The 18,540-nt window shown below is 37.4% G+C and overlaps 1 protein-coding gene and 1 long non-coding RNA gene across 3 annotated transcripts in view; one reads left to right on the top strand and one right to left on the bottom strand.

Moving 5' to 3' along the window:
• LOC308068447 overlaps nt 1–16,508 on the bottom strand; it is a 29,192-nt gene extending 12,684 nt beyond the window's left edge. The window contains exon 1 of the long non-coding RNA XR_013929965.1: nt 7,548–16,508. This is a non-coding gene — a long non-coding RNA (uncharacterized lncRNA). The remainder of the gene's footprint in view (nt 1–7,547) is intronic.
• GRB14 (growth factor receptor bound protein 14) overlaps nt 1–18,540 on the top strand; it is a 63,252-nt gene that overhangs the window by 16,244 nt on the left and 28,468 nt on the right. For both annotated transcript variants that reach the window (XM_080399099.1, XM_080399100.1), the window contains exon 3: nt 16,438–16,594. In XM_080399099.1, the coding sequence (XP_080255225.1) occupies nt 16,438–16,594 (157 nt within the window). The remainder of the gene's footprint in view (nt 1–16,437; nt 16,595–18,540) is intronic.

Below are 18,540 nucleotides of genomic sequence, written 5' to 3' on the forward strand. Positions count from 1 at the left end.
AAATATTGATTAGAAAGTGAGGATGTGATTTAGATTGCTTAAATCTAGGACTGATATAAGAGTGCAAACATAAAGATTCTGTTGCATTTTTATTCCATTTGTTTTTCTGGCCTGAAATGACACACTGCTTTAAGCAACATTCGCCCCTCCCCCAAGGAAAAATAGTCACTTAAGCCAAATTGTACTGAGAATTGGTAATGTCTGTCTGCAAGGCTAAGAGCATGAAAGTAATTTTTCAGTTTTGCATTTGGGTTCCCTGAGATGAAAGGCCAATGTGCTAATACAGGAATTTTACATAAGGCACTTCAAGTGACATGATAATTGTGTCATTAAATGGATACTTTTTATAAAATAACTGGAGGCAGACAAAGCATTCATGTATGAAACATCTCTTCCTAAAGACAGTTTGAAAAATACTCATTTAAAGATGCATAAACAACACCCATGCCCTTTTTGTCTTTTGTAATAAAATAATTAAATAATATAATAATAAAATAACAGAAGGGGTAATGTTCTGCAAAAATTTGAAGACAGATGAGAGATTTAAGTGGGAGATGGACTTGAATATGGTTTAAAGACTTTAGGAACAGTGGTCAGAAAACCCACGGTGGTTGAGGTGAAGTACTGAATCACTGTAAGGTCTTATTTCCAATGGAATATTTGGTTTCATGACATTGAGGGGTGTCTGAAAAGAGTAAGATGAACCTGACTGGAAATTCAGGGTAGAATTAGATCTTAGAGATAAATTAACAGGCTAAAGCATCAGGACATGCTGCTAACTGGATCTGCAGAGTTTGGTACAAATAGTAAAGGTTTTGAGCCAGAACAAGAGTTAGGGAAGGTTGAAGCGGAGATATATATATATGAATGGGCAGAGGTGCAAACTGAATTGAGGCAACTGGTAGTGTGTTTGTTGAAAGAAGTTTATGTTTAAAATTGCCAGAAGGCCGAGCTTGTATGTAAGCTCAAGGAAAGGTCTTGTCGCCTTTGTGTATCTGACACATGCTAAGATAGCTTTTTTGTTTGGGGAGATCTGGAATTCTTGCTTCATCTTGATCACACAAAAGCTTTGTGAAACTAGTTTTACAAGTATCTACCTCGCATACTTGTTTGAGGGAGAACAGAACTTTCATCTTAGTTATGAAAGGAGTCATGAACTGCCTAGAATTCAGTCATCAGTTGTACTGTAGTTGCAGATATTAAGTTACCTACTCATGGTAGAGGCTGATGTGATGCTAAAGGTTCAGTTTGTGGATGATAGAGAAGAAGCAGGGTGGCCGACTAGCATTTTTGTCATCATGGAAGTGGTCTGGTTAGGTCCAGGGGCTGTTTAGGACAGAGCTACTGAGAGGGCCTCCTTGGGGGAAGGTATTGCAGGACTTTTCCCTTCCCTGATGATGTTGGCCGAATAAATCTAGATCTGATACTATATTTGAGAAAGGTTCTCGTTTTTGCTTTGAATATGTACTCATTATACTCAAGCAGGCATCTAAAAATGGATTCTGGTATGGCAGTCATATACCAGTAAGCCAGTCATATTTCCTGCTTTGAATAACATGAAACCAGTAAAGGTTCTTACCATTTTTATTTTGTACACAAATGATCCCACATGTATAAATGAAATCAAAATGGGATTAACTTTAGTGATCCCTATGGTCCAGCTACTGGGTGGAGAGGGAGAATTTTTTTTTTTTTTCTGTCCTGTGACATTCCAGTTTCTACAAGCAATCAAATTCTACAGAATATTTTGCATGCAGAATCATCAACAATGTTAGAATGTAAAATGTATAACACTACACTGCATAGTTGCCATGAAAGGTAGGTCAGGATGTGTGTGTGTATGAGAGGGTAAGTCATAAATGCACAGAGCTTTTTAAAAAGTCTTTTAAATCTCAGTGGTTTAATATAGTTGGCCATTACTTGTCTCTGTATAGTTTGACAAGGTTTAGTGGCACAATTAACATCGCACACTGTCTCCTCTCTGTCTTTGGTTCTTGAACAAATCTTTGATATGTTTTTCAGTTTCTTCTTGCCTTCTTTGAACATCTAACATTCTTCATACAGTAACCAAGGTAATTGGCAGTGTTTAGTGCCCTACTCTGCTCATAATCCTTTTCTGTTGGCAGAAACCCTTTAGAAAAAAAAAAACCACCCAGCTTTTTCATCAATTGAAGAAAGTGCTTGGCCATTTTCTAGCTCTAGTACTTTAGTCTCCTCTTGAATAAATTAGGCTTCAAGAAGTCACAACTTGACCTTCAGACTGTGTTATCTAGCCTTGAAGTATATCAAGAACAATTGCTGAATAGTTATTTCTGCTGGTAGTAAACCCTGTACTGATTATGGTACATTACTGTATATAAAGGGAGAAACTCAACAAACAGCACACAGGTGTTGGTGTCAGTCCTATGAGAAAAATCAAATTTCCCTTACTTATGTCTTCTCTGTGGTACTTTCAATGTGTTACAATACATAAGCAAGTACTTGAAAAATTAGAAGATTTGATTTACTTCTGATAAATTGAAGACATACTAATGAAACAAAGAAAATTCATCACCTTGCACCAAGGAATTATTTATAGTTAAGATTGCTTTCTCCCTTATTTTCATGCTGTTGCTATGGGTACTGGCCATGCCCTGTGCTCCACCACTCCTTGTTTTTCTGCCTGTGGGTCAGGAACAGAGGCAGAACCAACCCAACAAAACATCAGCTGCCTTTAAGAACCTAAAAAAGAAGTTATGACTGTATGATCATGTATTGGATTTATGTGGCCAGGTTTTGGTAGCAGGGGGCTGCAGGGGTGGCTTCTGTGAGAAGCTGTTAGAAGCTTCCACTATGTCTGACACAGCCGATGCCAGCTGGTTCCAAGACGGACCCACTGTTGGCCAAGGCTGAGCCCATCAGCGACAGTGGTAGTGCCTCTGTGATAACATATTTTTCAGAAGGGGGAAAAAAGCTGCTGCACAACTGCAGCTGGAGAAGGTAGTGAGAATATGAGAAAGCCATAACTCTGCAGACAGCAACTAGATGGTATCTAGACTGAACAGGAACTGGAGCCCTCTGCTTGTCTTGTATCAGCTTGGCAGCCAGACTTACTAGCTCATCAGATTATCCTCCAGCTGTGTATGCAAGCCCTCAGTGTTTTTCCTTTGGTCTTATTAATTGTAACTTGTTGGATTGGTGTCTGACACCATCCTTTTGGTACCCTGTTTGACAAGACTTTTAGGATGACCATAACACAAATAAAATACATACATTTATAGCGATATGAACATGGCTTGTGTGTGTGGAAGAGAAACAGCAGCCAAGAAACCCAGGAGACCTCTGAATGTAGGGTATTGCAGCATGGGCAGAGATGAGAAATGTGCTACTGACTTCCCGGTTTTCCTGTATGACTGAAGGCTGTTCAGTCTACGTACCTCATTTTCATTTCAGAACAAATGATTAGAGGTAAATTTTGTCAAAATACACTTTGTTTTTGTAATTACTAGTCTCTCCTTATTATTACATCATCCACTTAACATAGTCTTTCTGTTCCACTTTGTTCACTTGTTTCAGTGAGTGTCTCCTGCATTAGATGAGCATCACATTTTTGCTGACAATTACAGGGCCTGATTTCCATGTCCAGGTGCTCCTGGTCTTTCTTTTCTGTTCCTGTAGTGGTTTGGATGTATCAGCAAAATATGCTGACAAATCTGTGATCAAGTGACTTTGTACAGTTGAAGGTTTTGCATGTTTTGAGTAGACTTAATAGCTTTATTGCAGGATTTACTCTTTATTTGAATATTATGCTTTGGCCAGAGAGAATAATGATGTGAATAAAATGAAAGACAAGTTGAAAAGTGCTGAGGGACAAAATGTTCTGTCAAAACAGCTATGTTACAGCAGTTAAATCTTACTGTTATATACCATCAGTGACTAGAAACAGATACCCAGAGACAGTGGTGGGCTGGAAGTATGTTGTAGCCTGATCCAGCAAAGCAGTGTTTTTGGTCTTATATCAAATGGCAAAGTGCTTCAGCATTATAAAACAAAACAACTATTTATTATAGTGGGCTAACCTACATAGCCTTTGTCATATTTGCTCTGAACATTCCTTGCATCACTTCAGAAATTCTGAGAAAATTTCCAAACTCTATGTTCTTTAGCTAAAAAACTAAACTTCACTTAGCCTTACAGAGTCTACATTTCTTTCTCCTCTAGTGACCTCCATGGCAATATGGATGTGATGACAAAGGCATTCTTCACTCAGAAGCTGTGTTGTTGTTCAAGCCACAACTTCTGTATGAAATTGTAAAAGTGAAAGAACGTTTTAAGAAAAAAAATATTTTTTTTTTTTATTAAAAAAATATTTTAGGACTGCTGCAGAGGAAATGGGAAAGGAATGGGTCTCTTAATGGTGTCATTCAGAGACTTGGTGTTTTTCAGCTTCATCAAGAGATCTGCTCTCTGAGAAACCAACAACACAGTGTGAAAAACCTGGTAGAAACAATAGGTACTTCTTTTTATAGGTGGTATCTCTTCAGAAACATAGAGTGCAGCCAGAATGTGACAGTAACAGATTTGCTTTCTCTGGTGCTGGAACACAGCATTCTATTTATCTCTGACAAGCAAAGGATATGTTGGACAAACCGTGCTATTAAATGCAGAAAGCCTCATTTAAATAATGTTAGTGCTTTGACATAAATAGGGACAAGCTATTCAGACTTGAGGCTGATAATGTTCTGCCCTGCACTTTGTTGTACGCAGAAAGCAAAAAACCAGAAGTGTATTTTAGTGGCTTTGTATTTAAATTTCTTTCTCCCCCAGTCTTCATACATAACTTTCTTGGAATGTACAGTAGTATGTGGATAATTTCTACCATATTGCTAATTTGGATATTTAGATAAAGAACACTGGTGCACTGGGAACTTTTTTCATTTTCTGTTCATTTCTATTTCACAATTTTTTTTTCTTTTTAATAAGAAATAATGAAGTTCCTCCTTCAAGTCATATTCTTTGAATAGTCTAGTATGATTTTTCATCCCCTTCCTCTTTCTAAGTGTAGTTAGTCTGACTGGATGTTTTTGCATCAGTATACGGTAAGCACATTCTAAATGTTGCTATTGTATATAGTAAAGTGTAAAGCTGTGTATTATTAGTAAACATATAAAATCTGTGTAAAGTTAAGACTTAGCAGGCAGTGTGGAAGCAAAGGACTGAAGATGCTAAATACCATAAGTTTACTAAGAGGGTTAATAAGCTTTTTATTTCCACTATATTAACTTTTAATGAAGATAAATTCACATAAAAGTACACTATTATTAATCTTAATGCAATAATCAAGTCCAGTCTGAATATTGATCTCTTTAAATTGAACAATAAGGCTTTTGAACTTTTTTCATAAAGGACTTGGTTTGGGAGAAAAATATGAAAGTCTTAGTCACTACCAAGATGAGTTTTGTACCTTGCTAGTTATTTCAGCATTTTTCTATGGTTTTCATGAGAAACGCCAAGCTCCGAGTGAAGATAGTGGGTCATAAAACATGTACATTTAGCTTAAATAACTTAAGCTTTGTACTGTGGGTAGTGTTGGTTGGACATACCCAACTATATGAAAGAGCATGGTGATTCTGACACTAAGGGGTGGTGGTGCGTGGTTGGAAGGGAGAATAGCTTGCATACAAATATGTTTGGAAATTGGATTACCACTGAGTTTTACAATTACTTCCCTCGGTTAAAGAATTTTACCCAAGTTTCACTGGATTGTCATCATTACCTACCTGTCTGTCTGTCTATCTATCTTACCTACCTGTCTGTCTGTCTATCTATCTATCTATTTGTTCATTTAATAGTGGATATGGAGATGTAAAACTCTCCTGTCTTCCTAATAGAGATCTACATGTCTGTGTACCAGCTTTAGGTTTAAGTGGGGAGCCGTGTGTACTGTGCACTGAGGCCGAGAAGTGACCTACATTTGATTAGATGTCTGTCTGTAAGTGGTACATAGAAGACAGGAATAGGGAAACTTTTACCTTTTCCCAGGGCCAAGAGGTTTGTTGTGTAGCTTTGTCTTAGATGTTAATGTACACATTTAACATTACTCAATAGTGTAATGAAAAATAACTAAGACTTATTTCTATGATGGCTCTCCACTCTGATTTAAGGTTAGTATGAATAAGAGTCAGAAATTACTTGACTATAGCCAGCTGTTCTAAAAATGAACAGTTCATTTTTAGTGTATCTTTATTTTGCAGTCTCTCACTCTGTAACTGTTTAATCTTCATAATAGCTCCTCTTTCAAAGGACTTGGGAAAAGTTATTGATCCAGATCAATGTGAACTGCATTACCCCACTGAGATTTTTCAGAAGTATGATGATTACTTTAAACCATTCTAGTGACTGCTGTGAACAAGATGAGGAAAAGTTTTCATAAATTTAAGAATGGATTTTCTTCTAGGAAGAGACAGATACAGGTAATATTAGTAGATTCTTACCTATCTGCCTGGCAATGGGGGCTCACAAATTCACAATGCTACACCCCAATAATAATCTGCCACATTAGCCCTTTCTCCTTTTTTGTGCTTTGCCTCTTTCTCAGGACTGAAAAGAGGTTTATACCCTATGCACATCAGATGAAGTAATAGATGGAACCTAAGTCTCTATTTCTATTGATGTTAGGACAGACTGAGGTTTGGCATTTAATTTCTTTAAATTTTAGACTGTATAACCTTGTTTAGTTAAAGGTGTTTTTTTTTTAATATATATATATATATATATATATATATATATATTTGTTTTTTGCCTTTTCATTTCCAGTGTCCCCAGTGTTTACACTGGCAATTTTATTTCACCTGTAAAGAGTAGATCTGTGAACATGTTCTTACATATCCATTGTGAATAATTAATGCAAGTAAATCATTTAGCTGCTCTGCAGTGTGTTTATCTTGTATAAGTGATCTTTTGACTGTTTAATCATTTGGAAAATCTGCTAATTTTCTTTCATTTCTGCTATTCCATGGAGTTGTATTATTTGAAATTTTTGCTGCTGATGTTTAAATTTCCTCACAGTTTTCTAGTTATTCATACACATCTTACCAGTTGTACTTGAAATGCCTTTTTAGCTGCTTTTGTTTAGAATCTCTGTAATCTGAAAAATATCTCTGGTAAGGCTGAATAATTTGAGACTCTCTATTTAAATAAAATGTCCCACCCACCCCCACCTTTCCTTATAATATTGTGCATATAAATAACGTGCATCCTATTTAAGGACTTTAGTGTGATTTTTACTTCTGTAGTTCCCTTTGCATTTCTTACTCCTGATTTGGTTCTTTATTGTGGTAATGGCTGTTGATGGTGTGTCCTGATCTGATATCGGAAGTCCGTATCAGGGACGGTTCTTAAACAATCCCAAGAGCGAGATAAGGCACAAACGAGGCCAGATGCCATACAACCTTACAAGTTTTATTCTCTACAACAACTGATACTTGCGATAGGACAGAGAGGAAGAGAAAGAGAAAGTCAGAATCCCTAAGCAAGAGAACTTGAGAGGCGCATCTATTCACACCCACCAATAGGACTCCAGTGATGTTTTGTCTCGGCGTGGTTGTCCAAGTCCCAGACTCTGTGGAGGTGAGTGGGTGGAGCAGGTGGAGTTGGTGAAGCCCGTGGAGTCCTCCGAGCTGCCAAGCACCAGAGTGAGCGGAGCCCCAGCAGTTATAGGTTTCAGTCCACACCATTTCCCCGAAAAACCGCCCAGTTCTCTGAAACAGTTTAGTTCGCACCATTTTTGCCCGCGCGCCCAGGTGTTACCGTGCTGGCTCCCCAGCCCCGGTTCTGCCGGCCCGCGTGTCTCCGGCGGCAGCCGTCCCGTCGGAGGCTCTTTCACAACAACAACAGGATGTTGTGGTCACAAAGTAGATCAACAGGAAAATGGCGGTCACGAAACAGTGATGTTGAGACAATTTTATTTTCTGTCCTTACACATGGTGATAAATCTGTCACTTTCTATGTTTGATCTACATGGTATTTATTACTGCAGTTCTTACTTAAAACATGTTGAACTTCATGATGTAGCTGTTCTTTAATTCTCTAATTATAGTAACCTTTTGGGCAAAGTATCATATAATTACAGCTATAGTATAGTTAACAATAATCTCATTTTCTGCTCTAAAAGTCATTGTACTATGAGTTAATTGTCCAAAGCGTGGAAGTTGCTTTCTCTAGACCTTGCCTTTTGTTCAGTTTTATACAGAGAAATGAAATATTCCATAACTATTTTATTGCTATTTATATTTTGCTTCTGTTGACCAATATTGAAAAAGTGAATGATCAAATTCAGGATTAAATAATTATATTTATATTTTAACTTTCCTATTGTCTTTAAAACCTTGTTTCTCTTCAGTTTTACTGACGTTGTCTTTGAGATGATTGCATGTCAGCATTGTCCTCATTCTGCCATTTTTTCTAATATCATAATGTGATTGTCATACCATTTGTTTGAAAGAACTTTGCTGGTATATTTTTGCAGATAGCTTATTATAATTTGGAGATGTGCATAATTTAACCTCCCTTTTTATAATACAACATATTTACACATCTAAAGCAGCAGTCATATGAGGAAGTCTAATTGCTTTACAAATCTTAATGAGTTCAATCTGTTACCCTGCTGTACAGAAACAGATTTCCGTTCCCCTGCCCCATTTTACAAAAAGGAAACTGAGGTACTAATACTGACTTACCCAAAGTCAGATGGCAAATATTTATTTTTAAACTAAGAGTTGGACCTTTTTTGCCCATAGGTAATCTCAAATATTTTTTGTTACTTCTTCACATTGCTATTTAGTTCCACTTTTTTTTGGAGGGATTTTTTTTCATTCATGGGATGGTCAGTCTGGTGCTGGATTAGGTAGGGCACAGTCTGTACAAAGAGTCTGGAGGAGGGTAGTGACTGTATGTGCTATATGATATAGACAGCTGACATAGTGCCATAGTAAACTATCAGAAGACTACTACAGAAAATGAATAGATATTGTTTTTGATAATGTGCACATACTGTTAGTGTGAAAGTAAATATTTTTTTAACACCTTATAGCAGAATATTTAGGTCTAAAAAATTCGTTGTGTTTTGTGGCTACAAATTAATGAACTGCTGGAGAAATTAAGCTTGTCAGTGGTCTTATATTTCAATACAGGCTGGAAATTTGACATTTTTGCTCTTTGAAATGTCATTTTAAAAAAGGTTAGATTTTGGAAACAGTATGAGATTTTTCTAGGTGGTGGTAGGAAAGGTAGGCAATTTTCCTAGACTTTGCTCTTCGTTTCTCGGCACTTTGGCTTCATTGCAAGGCAGACATAATGGATTATTCGTGGTTTTATATCTTTTAGTGCTTGTGGGGCCATACCTCAATCTATCAATAATAGGTAAGTGTATACAAAGTTCTCTTTTGGTCACGTGGAAGAACAGCTCCTCCAGCTTCAGGCAACTACTTTGTTCTTTAACGTTTGCTATCCTTGTAATCAGTGACTTGGCTTACCTTCTTTAAACTGATCTCCCAAGTCTTCAATATATGGCTTCATAAGCTGTACAAGGTGCTTAACTTTTCCTTAATACCCCTGATGGTCCATTGAAGAAGATTATAGTTATGTTTCATTTTGTGTGATTTCTAAAGTGTCCAATCTGCCTATTTTGGCTGTTTTTTATAATTTTCTATTTTGTACCTTGAGAAGAAAGCAAGGTATTCTAGAATGTTGGATCTACAGAACAGAAAATGTTGCTGGCAACAGGATCTTAAAATTTCCCTTCCTGAAATCGATAGGAATACATGGAGTCTATGCATTACAGAAATTTTAAGTCTAATGCTCATGTCACCTAAGCTACTGTATGTATATCCTGTATATTTTTCTGCATGGGAGCAGTGTTGCTTCTGCCTCTTGAAGCTATCCTGTGTTCCAAATAAGAAGTCAGAATTCGCTGGGAACTGTATTTTACATAAATTTGTGTTTTGGATTATGTGCTGGAACTCAGGTTTGCCCTCTTCTCCTATGGACAGGCTTCCAGCTAATTGTCCCTAATCACTGGGTGGCAATTCATACCTGCCTCACTACACACGTTGACAAGTCTGCGCAGAAATCATGTGGTACCTTGTGAACCCTCATCAGAAGAGAGGTTCACAGGCTTAGTGAGCACCATTTTGGATTTGGGTACCTAAAATATTAACAAGTCCTCTGTTTTGTGTCTGTGCTTCAGTTCTCTCTGTTCATTCCTCACAGGGACATGTACAGGACAAATTTTGGAAGACTCCTTTGTGGCAATTGAGAAAATAGTTGCTTTACAATGAGCAGCTATCATGGTGTTTATCATTGTGTGCACCTTTTTTTTTTTTTTTTAATTTTATGACAGAATTAGATTTTTGCAAACTGTGAGAATCTGTTTGTCCTGGAAATCTTCCCTTTGGAGGAAATATTGGAGGCTGGCCTTTTAACTGTAGGCTGGGGTATTTAAAAAGGAAAGTCTTGCATTCACACCTGATAATGAAAACAGTAAACTTCATTCACATACTTTTCTTTTTAACTAGTTGTGAGTTATCCTACCCTTAAATATTTTTATGAATGTGGAATTTTGCTGATTCTCTCTAAAACCAGGACAGACTATTGCTAGCAGTTTTAAAATAGTTCAAAATGTTAGAAATTTCTAAGTGCTTCTGTTGTAGTTCAAATACACTCCAAATTCCCCTACCCTCTGCCAATATCAATAAGCAAAAAACTTTGTCTAGCAGGGGGCAAGGCTGGAAGTTGGAGAACAAATGCTTCAGGTGAATAGCCTGCTAGTTAACAGTAAAAACAGAGGTTAGCATGGTATCAGGCAGGATCTCAGGGGAGGTATGGCACCCTGGAGCGAAAGGCTTTTTAATGCCTGGTTTTGCATACAATAACTGTGCATTTAATATAAATGTGACTGAAATTGTAATGTAAGTACAAAATGTGCAATGTTTTATTCATGGGGGAAAAATAATTGTAGAAGTGGTAAGATAAAGTTAGGTGCTTATATCTTTATAAATACAAGTGACCTGATTATTTTTTTTTTTTAAAGGTGCTGATCATCCAAATGTCTTAATGTCTGTACAGGAGCATTAAGAATCATGTAAATGTCAGGTCACTGTGATGTAGGTACCTAAATATGGACTCCATGTGCTGAGTGGTTCTTTTTCTGCCGGATATACCTGGCTTTTTTTCACATGTTAGGACTTAGTTTGAAATTTGAAATTCCCCAGTGCAGTGTATGGTCTTCCCATATGTTTGCGCTGTTACTGCAGATTGGAACTTCCAAAACAGATGGCTTGAAGATTCTGAAGAACCAGACTTGGACACCGTCTCTTAAAAGTCTATGAAGAAACACTTTATTTAGTTGTTGTAATAGAGATGATGATTGAGTGTGGAAGAAGACTCGGGGGAATAAAGTCCAGCCTTCTCTTGCTCCTCCCTCCTCCCACACTGATTACCTTATGTGCTCTTTTACTTATTCCTTTAAACAATTTCTGATTACTTTTGCTCTTTAAGGTTATTTTGTAGTATAAAACCTAGGGTGTCCTTTTTCCTTTTCTGTGTTAAATAGTAGGTTGTATTTGTCAACATTGATTTTACATTCTGAGTTCAGATGACTAGTGAAAGACAAACAATATATTTTATTTTGAAGCAACATTTCTTACAAAATTTTTTTTGAGGGATAAAGATGCATTACACATAATTCTGGGCTCTTGGCTGATTTTTAGTATGTTGAAAAATGGAAAGAAGACACGTAGGAAAGCTGTACCTCCTTGCCTGCTCTCATAGGCAATGAAAATGATTGATTGCTTGTCATGATCAGCTTCGCGTTTTCCTCTTATAAGAAGACCTTGGAGCTGCTGATTTCTTACTTCCAGTAGCTTAAATGGAAGCTGTTGAGACATTTCTTTTTCTGGCCTTAGGAAGAACTAAAATCTCCTTGTATTTACAAATTAGTCAGGAAAGAAGATTTGAGCGCTGCGGAGGCAACTTTTTCTAACTGTCCACTAATCGGTATAATCAAAGGAAGTTAAATAGCTTGCTTTAGAAGAAAGCTTGAGAGTGTACGGTAACAAAAACTGTAATGACAGCTTTTTCATAATTATCAGCTCTTTTCTTATGTGGTGCTTCTCAGATGAGTTTTCAGGGGTAAAAATGGAAGAGAATGGAGATGACTGGCCAGCCTAATGCATGATGATAATTGCTAGTAGATAAAAAGAAGTGGTCACTCAAGCTTCCTTATCTCTATAGGAGGTCAGTATAACTGCATCTTAACCATAATCCTGCCACTCTTTAATTCTTGGAGCATCCACTGCTTCTGGGAAAAGAAGTATTTATTGCAACATATTTCCAAGGAAAAAATGGGATGTTGAATTTATCCTTTCTCATCTGATCCAGTTCTCTTGGAACAAATACATTCCCAGCAAATCCTACAAAAGACTGCTTCAAACACAGCAGAAAGTACAGACTAACCAACGTTTTCTAATTAAAAAAACCCTCAAAGGTCACTTTAACTGATGAGATTTACACCATCATGTTCAATTCATTAAACTAAAACTCTAACAGTTCAGAAGGGTCTATTAGGTGACTGCCTGTCTGTTGTCTCCTGCTGTATCTGAATCCCTTGCAAGGAAGAGAAAAAGGGGACAGCATTTGTGTTTTATAAGGTAGCACATGTCATAGCTGTGAGCTGGGGGATCTGTTGTCCTAGTCTTGTGCAGGATTTATTTCCCTATACTGAGAAAGCCAAGTGAGAATACTCACAGAGAATATAAACTTGTTTTTTTTCCCGGGTTGTTTTTTTGCTGTGTTGTTTTGTTTTGTTCTAGCTGTGCTCCTGTAGTCCAAGGCCACCTCCAAGGCTTCCCACTCCCTGAGCTGAACGGCCGCAGGCAGCTCATTATCATGACTTGTGTTGCTGTCTTCAGCATTTTAAAAAGTCTTTTTCTATTTCTTCAGCAATAAGAGTGTAGTCATCTGCACTGTGACTCTTAACCCTTTTAAAAAGAACTTCTGTAGAAATCGTCCATCAAGGACCTCAGCGTGGGCTGTACGTGTTCTTGCTGTAAAACGAGCACACCACCTAAGCTGACGAGTACCTGGAGAAAACTGTAGTTGCTAATATGTGCTGGCAGGGTCCCTAACCAGGGTGCTGCTGTGGATTCTCACCCTGGCTTTATTGCAAGAGTATTGAGAAATAGAACAGAATATTTCAGTCGGAAGGGACCTACAATGATCAACTAGGCCAATACTAGGAAAGTTGCTCTAATTCTGTCCTTTCTTTTCCCATTCTATACTGTCTGTCTCTTTTCTGGCAATTCACCCTTTAAAATCTTTTAGATTCAGCCTGACATAGGTTTACTGGAGAGGCTAATGAAGCTGCCCTGACCTTCAGTGCTGCCCAGAGTAGGATATGTTTCAAGGTGATGGGATGCTGTTTTGTGTACTCACCTGTACAGCCCTCCATCCCATTCACAGCGCACCCTGCCAGACACCTTTTTTTATTTTCATATTTGAATCCTTGTAAATACTGCAGGAATTAAAATACAGCATGCTAGTTTATCCTCAACCGCAAAACATCATTTCTGTGTGATGAGTAGGTAAGTTTAAGTTGTGTGTGCAGAACAAGACCCTGCTGCAAGCAGGCTGCACTGCTACGGGTCTCACTTGCTCAGCAGTGGGAGTGCTGCCCAAGCACAGCCATCCTACAAAACCAGCCATAGCCATCAGTCGTGGCTGCTTTGGCAGTATCAGTCATTGAATTCAATAGCGATGTGGTCTTTCTGCCTTTTGTATTAAATGTAAGTACTGGGCTGTAGCCTAGGCCTGTGGAAACTTCAGATCAGCTTTCTGAAGATCTCGCTGTTTTTTCTGGATGATTCTGCTTTGAGGTGGTTGATTCATGAGTAGAAAGAGATTTTCACCACTTCAGTGTGGGTTTCATGTTTGCCATATCCTGGAGATCGATGTCATGGCAAGGGTGGCTGAACCTTGTGTGGAGCTCTTGATCTGTCATAATTTATTAGTTGAAATATTAGAGCAAATCATCATGGATTTCATTCTGATTTGATATACAGGACCAAAGTCTAGAACAGAACTGTTGTATATGTAGTTCTATGGAGAAAAGCAGGTTTTTGAAGAGGAATAAGGCCATCAGTGTGCTTTAATCCCTACATCATTTTAAAGTGCTTTTTCCTTGTTCAGATGTTTGGAAAATATGGGTGAATTGACATGATTTTTTTTTAATTATTATTATTTTTCTGGATTTTTGCTGTTAGTGGAAGAGAAGCAGGTGGCAGGAGATACAGCTGTAGCTCCTTGCTCGCTTTCTTACTAACTTCGGCACAAACTAGAGAAGGAGTTGCTGGAAGAATTTAGGGCAATGATACATTGCTGATTGTTTTTAGATGCTTGAAATGAACAAGTGTTTAGTAAGGTAGCAATTAAGGACTGACTGACAATAATGTGCTTGTTTGTCTTTAAAGTAATAACTTGTTTAATGAAGGGTTTACAACAGCATTTAGGTTTTGTGCATAACGTTCAGATGAGATGTGTTGTGTATTCTGATGAATATGGATAAATTGAATAAACCAAGGGGAGGATTTTTGAGATAAATTTAAACCGTCTTGGACTCCCTTTGTCTTGAGGATGTCTGTGCCAAGGCACAGACAGGATAGGCAGGGTAGCTTAACCTACCAGCTGTGCTCCTTGCCGTTTGTAGCCAGACTGTCGCTAGCCAGCGAGTTTCTTAGTTTTTCCGCTGGCACAGTACACAGCAGGCACTGCTCTGGGGATGGATGTTCAGACTCTTGCTGTTTTGGTAGAGTGGGAATAATGTTGCTCAATGTTACTTCGCATTACTGGAAAATGCAAATTCTGAGGAATAAATCCCATTCCTAAAGATAAATTCATGTATTCACTTTCCAATCTCATGACATTGAGTGGCTTTTTGGGGGAAATGCTTGTTTGAAAATATAAAGGGTAAAAAAGATGTATTGTGGACTTGATCACTTTATGTGTTTCTGAGTAATGGGAAGACTAATGTTACATCAAATCTTCTATATCTACTGCTCATGTTTACCTGTCTCTTTGTGCTTATAATAAAATCTCAAACATCTGTTATTTTAGGAACTGTGTTAATGTTCCAACATACGGTACCACAGATAGGAGCTGATCGTGTCAGAAGCCTTAGTATTTTTCGCTTTTTTGTCTTTTCTACTTTTAAAAAATGAGAAACAGAGGATATTAACAGAGTATTGAGTTTCTTGATTGCTGTGAGGAATATTAAATTATTGTCTACTTTTATACAAAGAATTCCTTCTGTGTTGACTTTAATGGGATTAGTCACTGTGCAGAGCTTACAAAGACACTGGTGATTTGCATCAATTCTATCCAATTCAGTAATTCATTTGATTCATCTCAATTATTTGATTCATTCCCCTTCAGAAAGAAAATACAGAAAATAATACCTCAATGGTCATGCCTTCTTTCAAACAGTCAATATGCAATTATACTTCCTCAGCCTCTTCATTTGAAACAAAGTGCAAGCAGGTTTAGCTTCACCTCTTTAAGAACTTAATGGACACCCATTCTGCAGGACTCTAAACCGTGTAAAAATGTTGAAAATTAATTTTTTTAACTGAAATTTAAAAGTGAAAATGACAAGGATAAGTTGTGAGAGTTTGTATTGCCTCCCCCTGTTCCCAAAATACTTAATAGAATAATGAAACTGGGAAAAACTACTGAGGTGAAACATCATAACAATCGTCTTCTTTGTGATAAGCTTTTTGCACGTACAGCTTCTAGATCATTTTACTTACTTTCCTGGTCCTCATATGATGGTAATTCTTTTCCATGTATGATGTTTTTGATTGTGCATGTGTGTACATATGCCTTTTTTTTTACTCATAGTTTCAGTCCTTGCTTGTCAAAATTTGAAGCAGCTCTGTAGCATGTCCTGTTTCTTCATCTGTGGAATTGGGAGCATCTTAAATCTGATTGCTGTTCCCTGAACTAACTCTTAACTTTATAAAATCTTTCTACAATTCTGCAGTCATAGAGTTCTTGAGTTTCATTGTTTATCCTCTGTGGTTTCTTCTTTAGCTTATATAAGGACGTACAGTTTCACTGGATTTATTTACCTCTCCATTTCAATTTTTTTATAAAGTGAATGCACCAATCTTTCTAGTGTCCTGTGGGAAGGGATGTCCAGTAGCCAAATGTAGAAGTGGGATATGCTTTGTGCAGACGTTTTGTTCTCATTTACAGCATTGTACTATGGAGAAACGACTGTCTTTAGTATTGCATTCTATGTGTATATGTTCTTGTCTCAGCCATGAAGCTGAAAGAGGAACATATTTGGACTAAATGAATCAAAGATTAAACTTACGGATATCCTAGCTTTTTTATTTATTGCAGGTAATTAAAGTGTATAGTGAAGATGATAGTAGCAGAGCTTTGGAAGTACCAAGTGATATAACAGCCAGGGATGTATGCCAGCTGTTGATACTGAAGAACCACTATATTGATGACCACAGCTGGACTCTGTTTGAACAACTTACCCACACAGGTTTAGGTAAGACTAATACTATACAATGGTATGGCAGTAAATAAGGTGTTTGGTTTTCATTTTCACATAGAAGTGCGGTTGTAATACAAAGGCTTGGAACCAAAATGCTGGGAGGGCTTGTGTGAATTTGTTCATTTGGGGGTTTGTTGCTTCTGTTTCTCTTTTTTTTGAAGGAAGGCATAGCTATAAAGTACATTTTGTCATAGTACACTTGCTTCACACTGCTTTATTTGCACTGTAAGAGTGATTTGGAAGATACTGACCATTAAAGTTCTCACTACAAATTCTTCCTCTCTATTCCTTGCTTCTTGTTGGCAGGTTTTCCTCTTTTACTGGTATTTCCTGCTTATCTCTAGCAAGACTTGGGCTATTTTCATTGCAAATAAAATCTTTGTTGCTCCCAGCACTCCGGAGAGAAATTTCTGACATCAAGAACAGAAATCAGTTACACAGTGCTATTCTATCTGGACAATACAACTCAGTCTTCAGAAACAACACCAGAGTAGGCTGTCAGTATTTTCCTTCAGTACAATCGGTTGGCCAGATTTGTTCTGAACATTGGGGCAGGACTACTTAAAAATCTGAACAAAACCATCATTCTAAACTTCCCAGTTATGGACCAGTGAACTCAGTTGAAATGACTTTATTCTTAGTATTTCAAGTCATTGGAAATTAAACACTCTGAATCCGTTCCACATCATCAGTGTTCCTTTAGTGTAGCAAAAAGCCTCTTTTTCTATTGTACAGTTTAAAAGGTGTAGTGTAGTCTTTGGTTTCAGATTACAACTAGAATTTTAATGGCTGATCTCTGTTCCTTTTTTGTAGTATATAGACATAATTTTGCAGTATAAAACCACATTAAGGCAAATTAAATATAGGAAGAAAGCAGATGTTTGCAGAGAGGTAAACAGTGCAGAACACAGGAAGGACTTAACTCAGCAAAGGATGAGTTTAGAAGCCCACTGCTAGGCTGTAGCATTCAACTGATACTCTTACCAGACAATCTTACTTCATTTTACAGCACTGTGTTTCAGTACTATATTGTGCTTGGTTTTGAATTATATCAGAAAAATCTACTAGAAGACAAACGCCATAAGAAGTCTGGTTTTAATTTCATGTCACTCAAAGTTTCCACATTATTATTGAACTTTGGTACTGTACTAGAGTACTTCTTCCGCGACCTAAAGGGCAATTTCAGCTGGTAGTGCAAAGTGTGGCTTAAAAAGGAGGATGTTTTGAGGCCTTCCCACATTCTAAATACATGGAAAACTTGGAGTCTGTAATTCTTAGAAGAGACTGCACTGGTAACTGCTAACTCCAGCACTGACAATTTAAAAAAAACAAACCCACCACACACCATTAACAAAAAATCAAACACACACACCACCCAATATTTATATATGGCTAAAAGCTATTGTTAAACTCCCTGTGTATGTATCTAGGAAGTCTGGACTGGTGCATTTGTGTAAAATAAACATGACTGTACATCTCTGGCTACACTGTGTTTAACAGCCATATTTTAAAGATGAACTACAAAAGCTAAAACTGTTTTCTGCCCTTTCCCGCTCCTTCATCCTATGAAGGCAGCCACAAACGTTTTTGAAATATTTTTCTTGCTTTGTAACATTTCAAAGATATTTATAACCTTTTGCACTGAATGTATCAGTTGTAAGATGCTTCCAGCTCAGAGTAAGGTCAGAGTTAAATCTGGGTCGAGGCTGTAAATGACTGACTGCTACAGAAAAGGAGGTATAAAAATGGCTTTAGACAACACTATTATATAAATAGTAGATGTGTTTTCTATATTTTATAGTGTGGCTCATGTTTAAGTAGTGTAGTAACTATTGAAGAAGACACTTCTGACAAACCATGCCAGAACAATAGTGGCATTGTTTCTCCAGTTTTATTTATTTGCATGATACACTTTTTGTCAAATAGTGTGTTTTCTCCAA

This window comes from Falco punctatus (assembly GCF_963210335.1).
Source record: "Falco punctatus genome assembly, chromosome: 8".
Lineage (NCBI taxonomy): Eukaryota > Metazoa > Chordata > Aves > Falconiformes > Falconidae > Falco > Falco punctatus.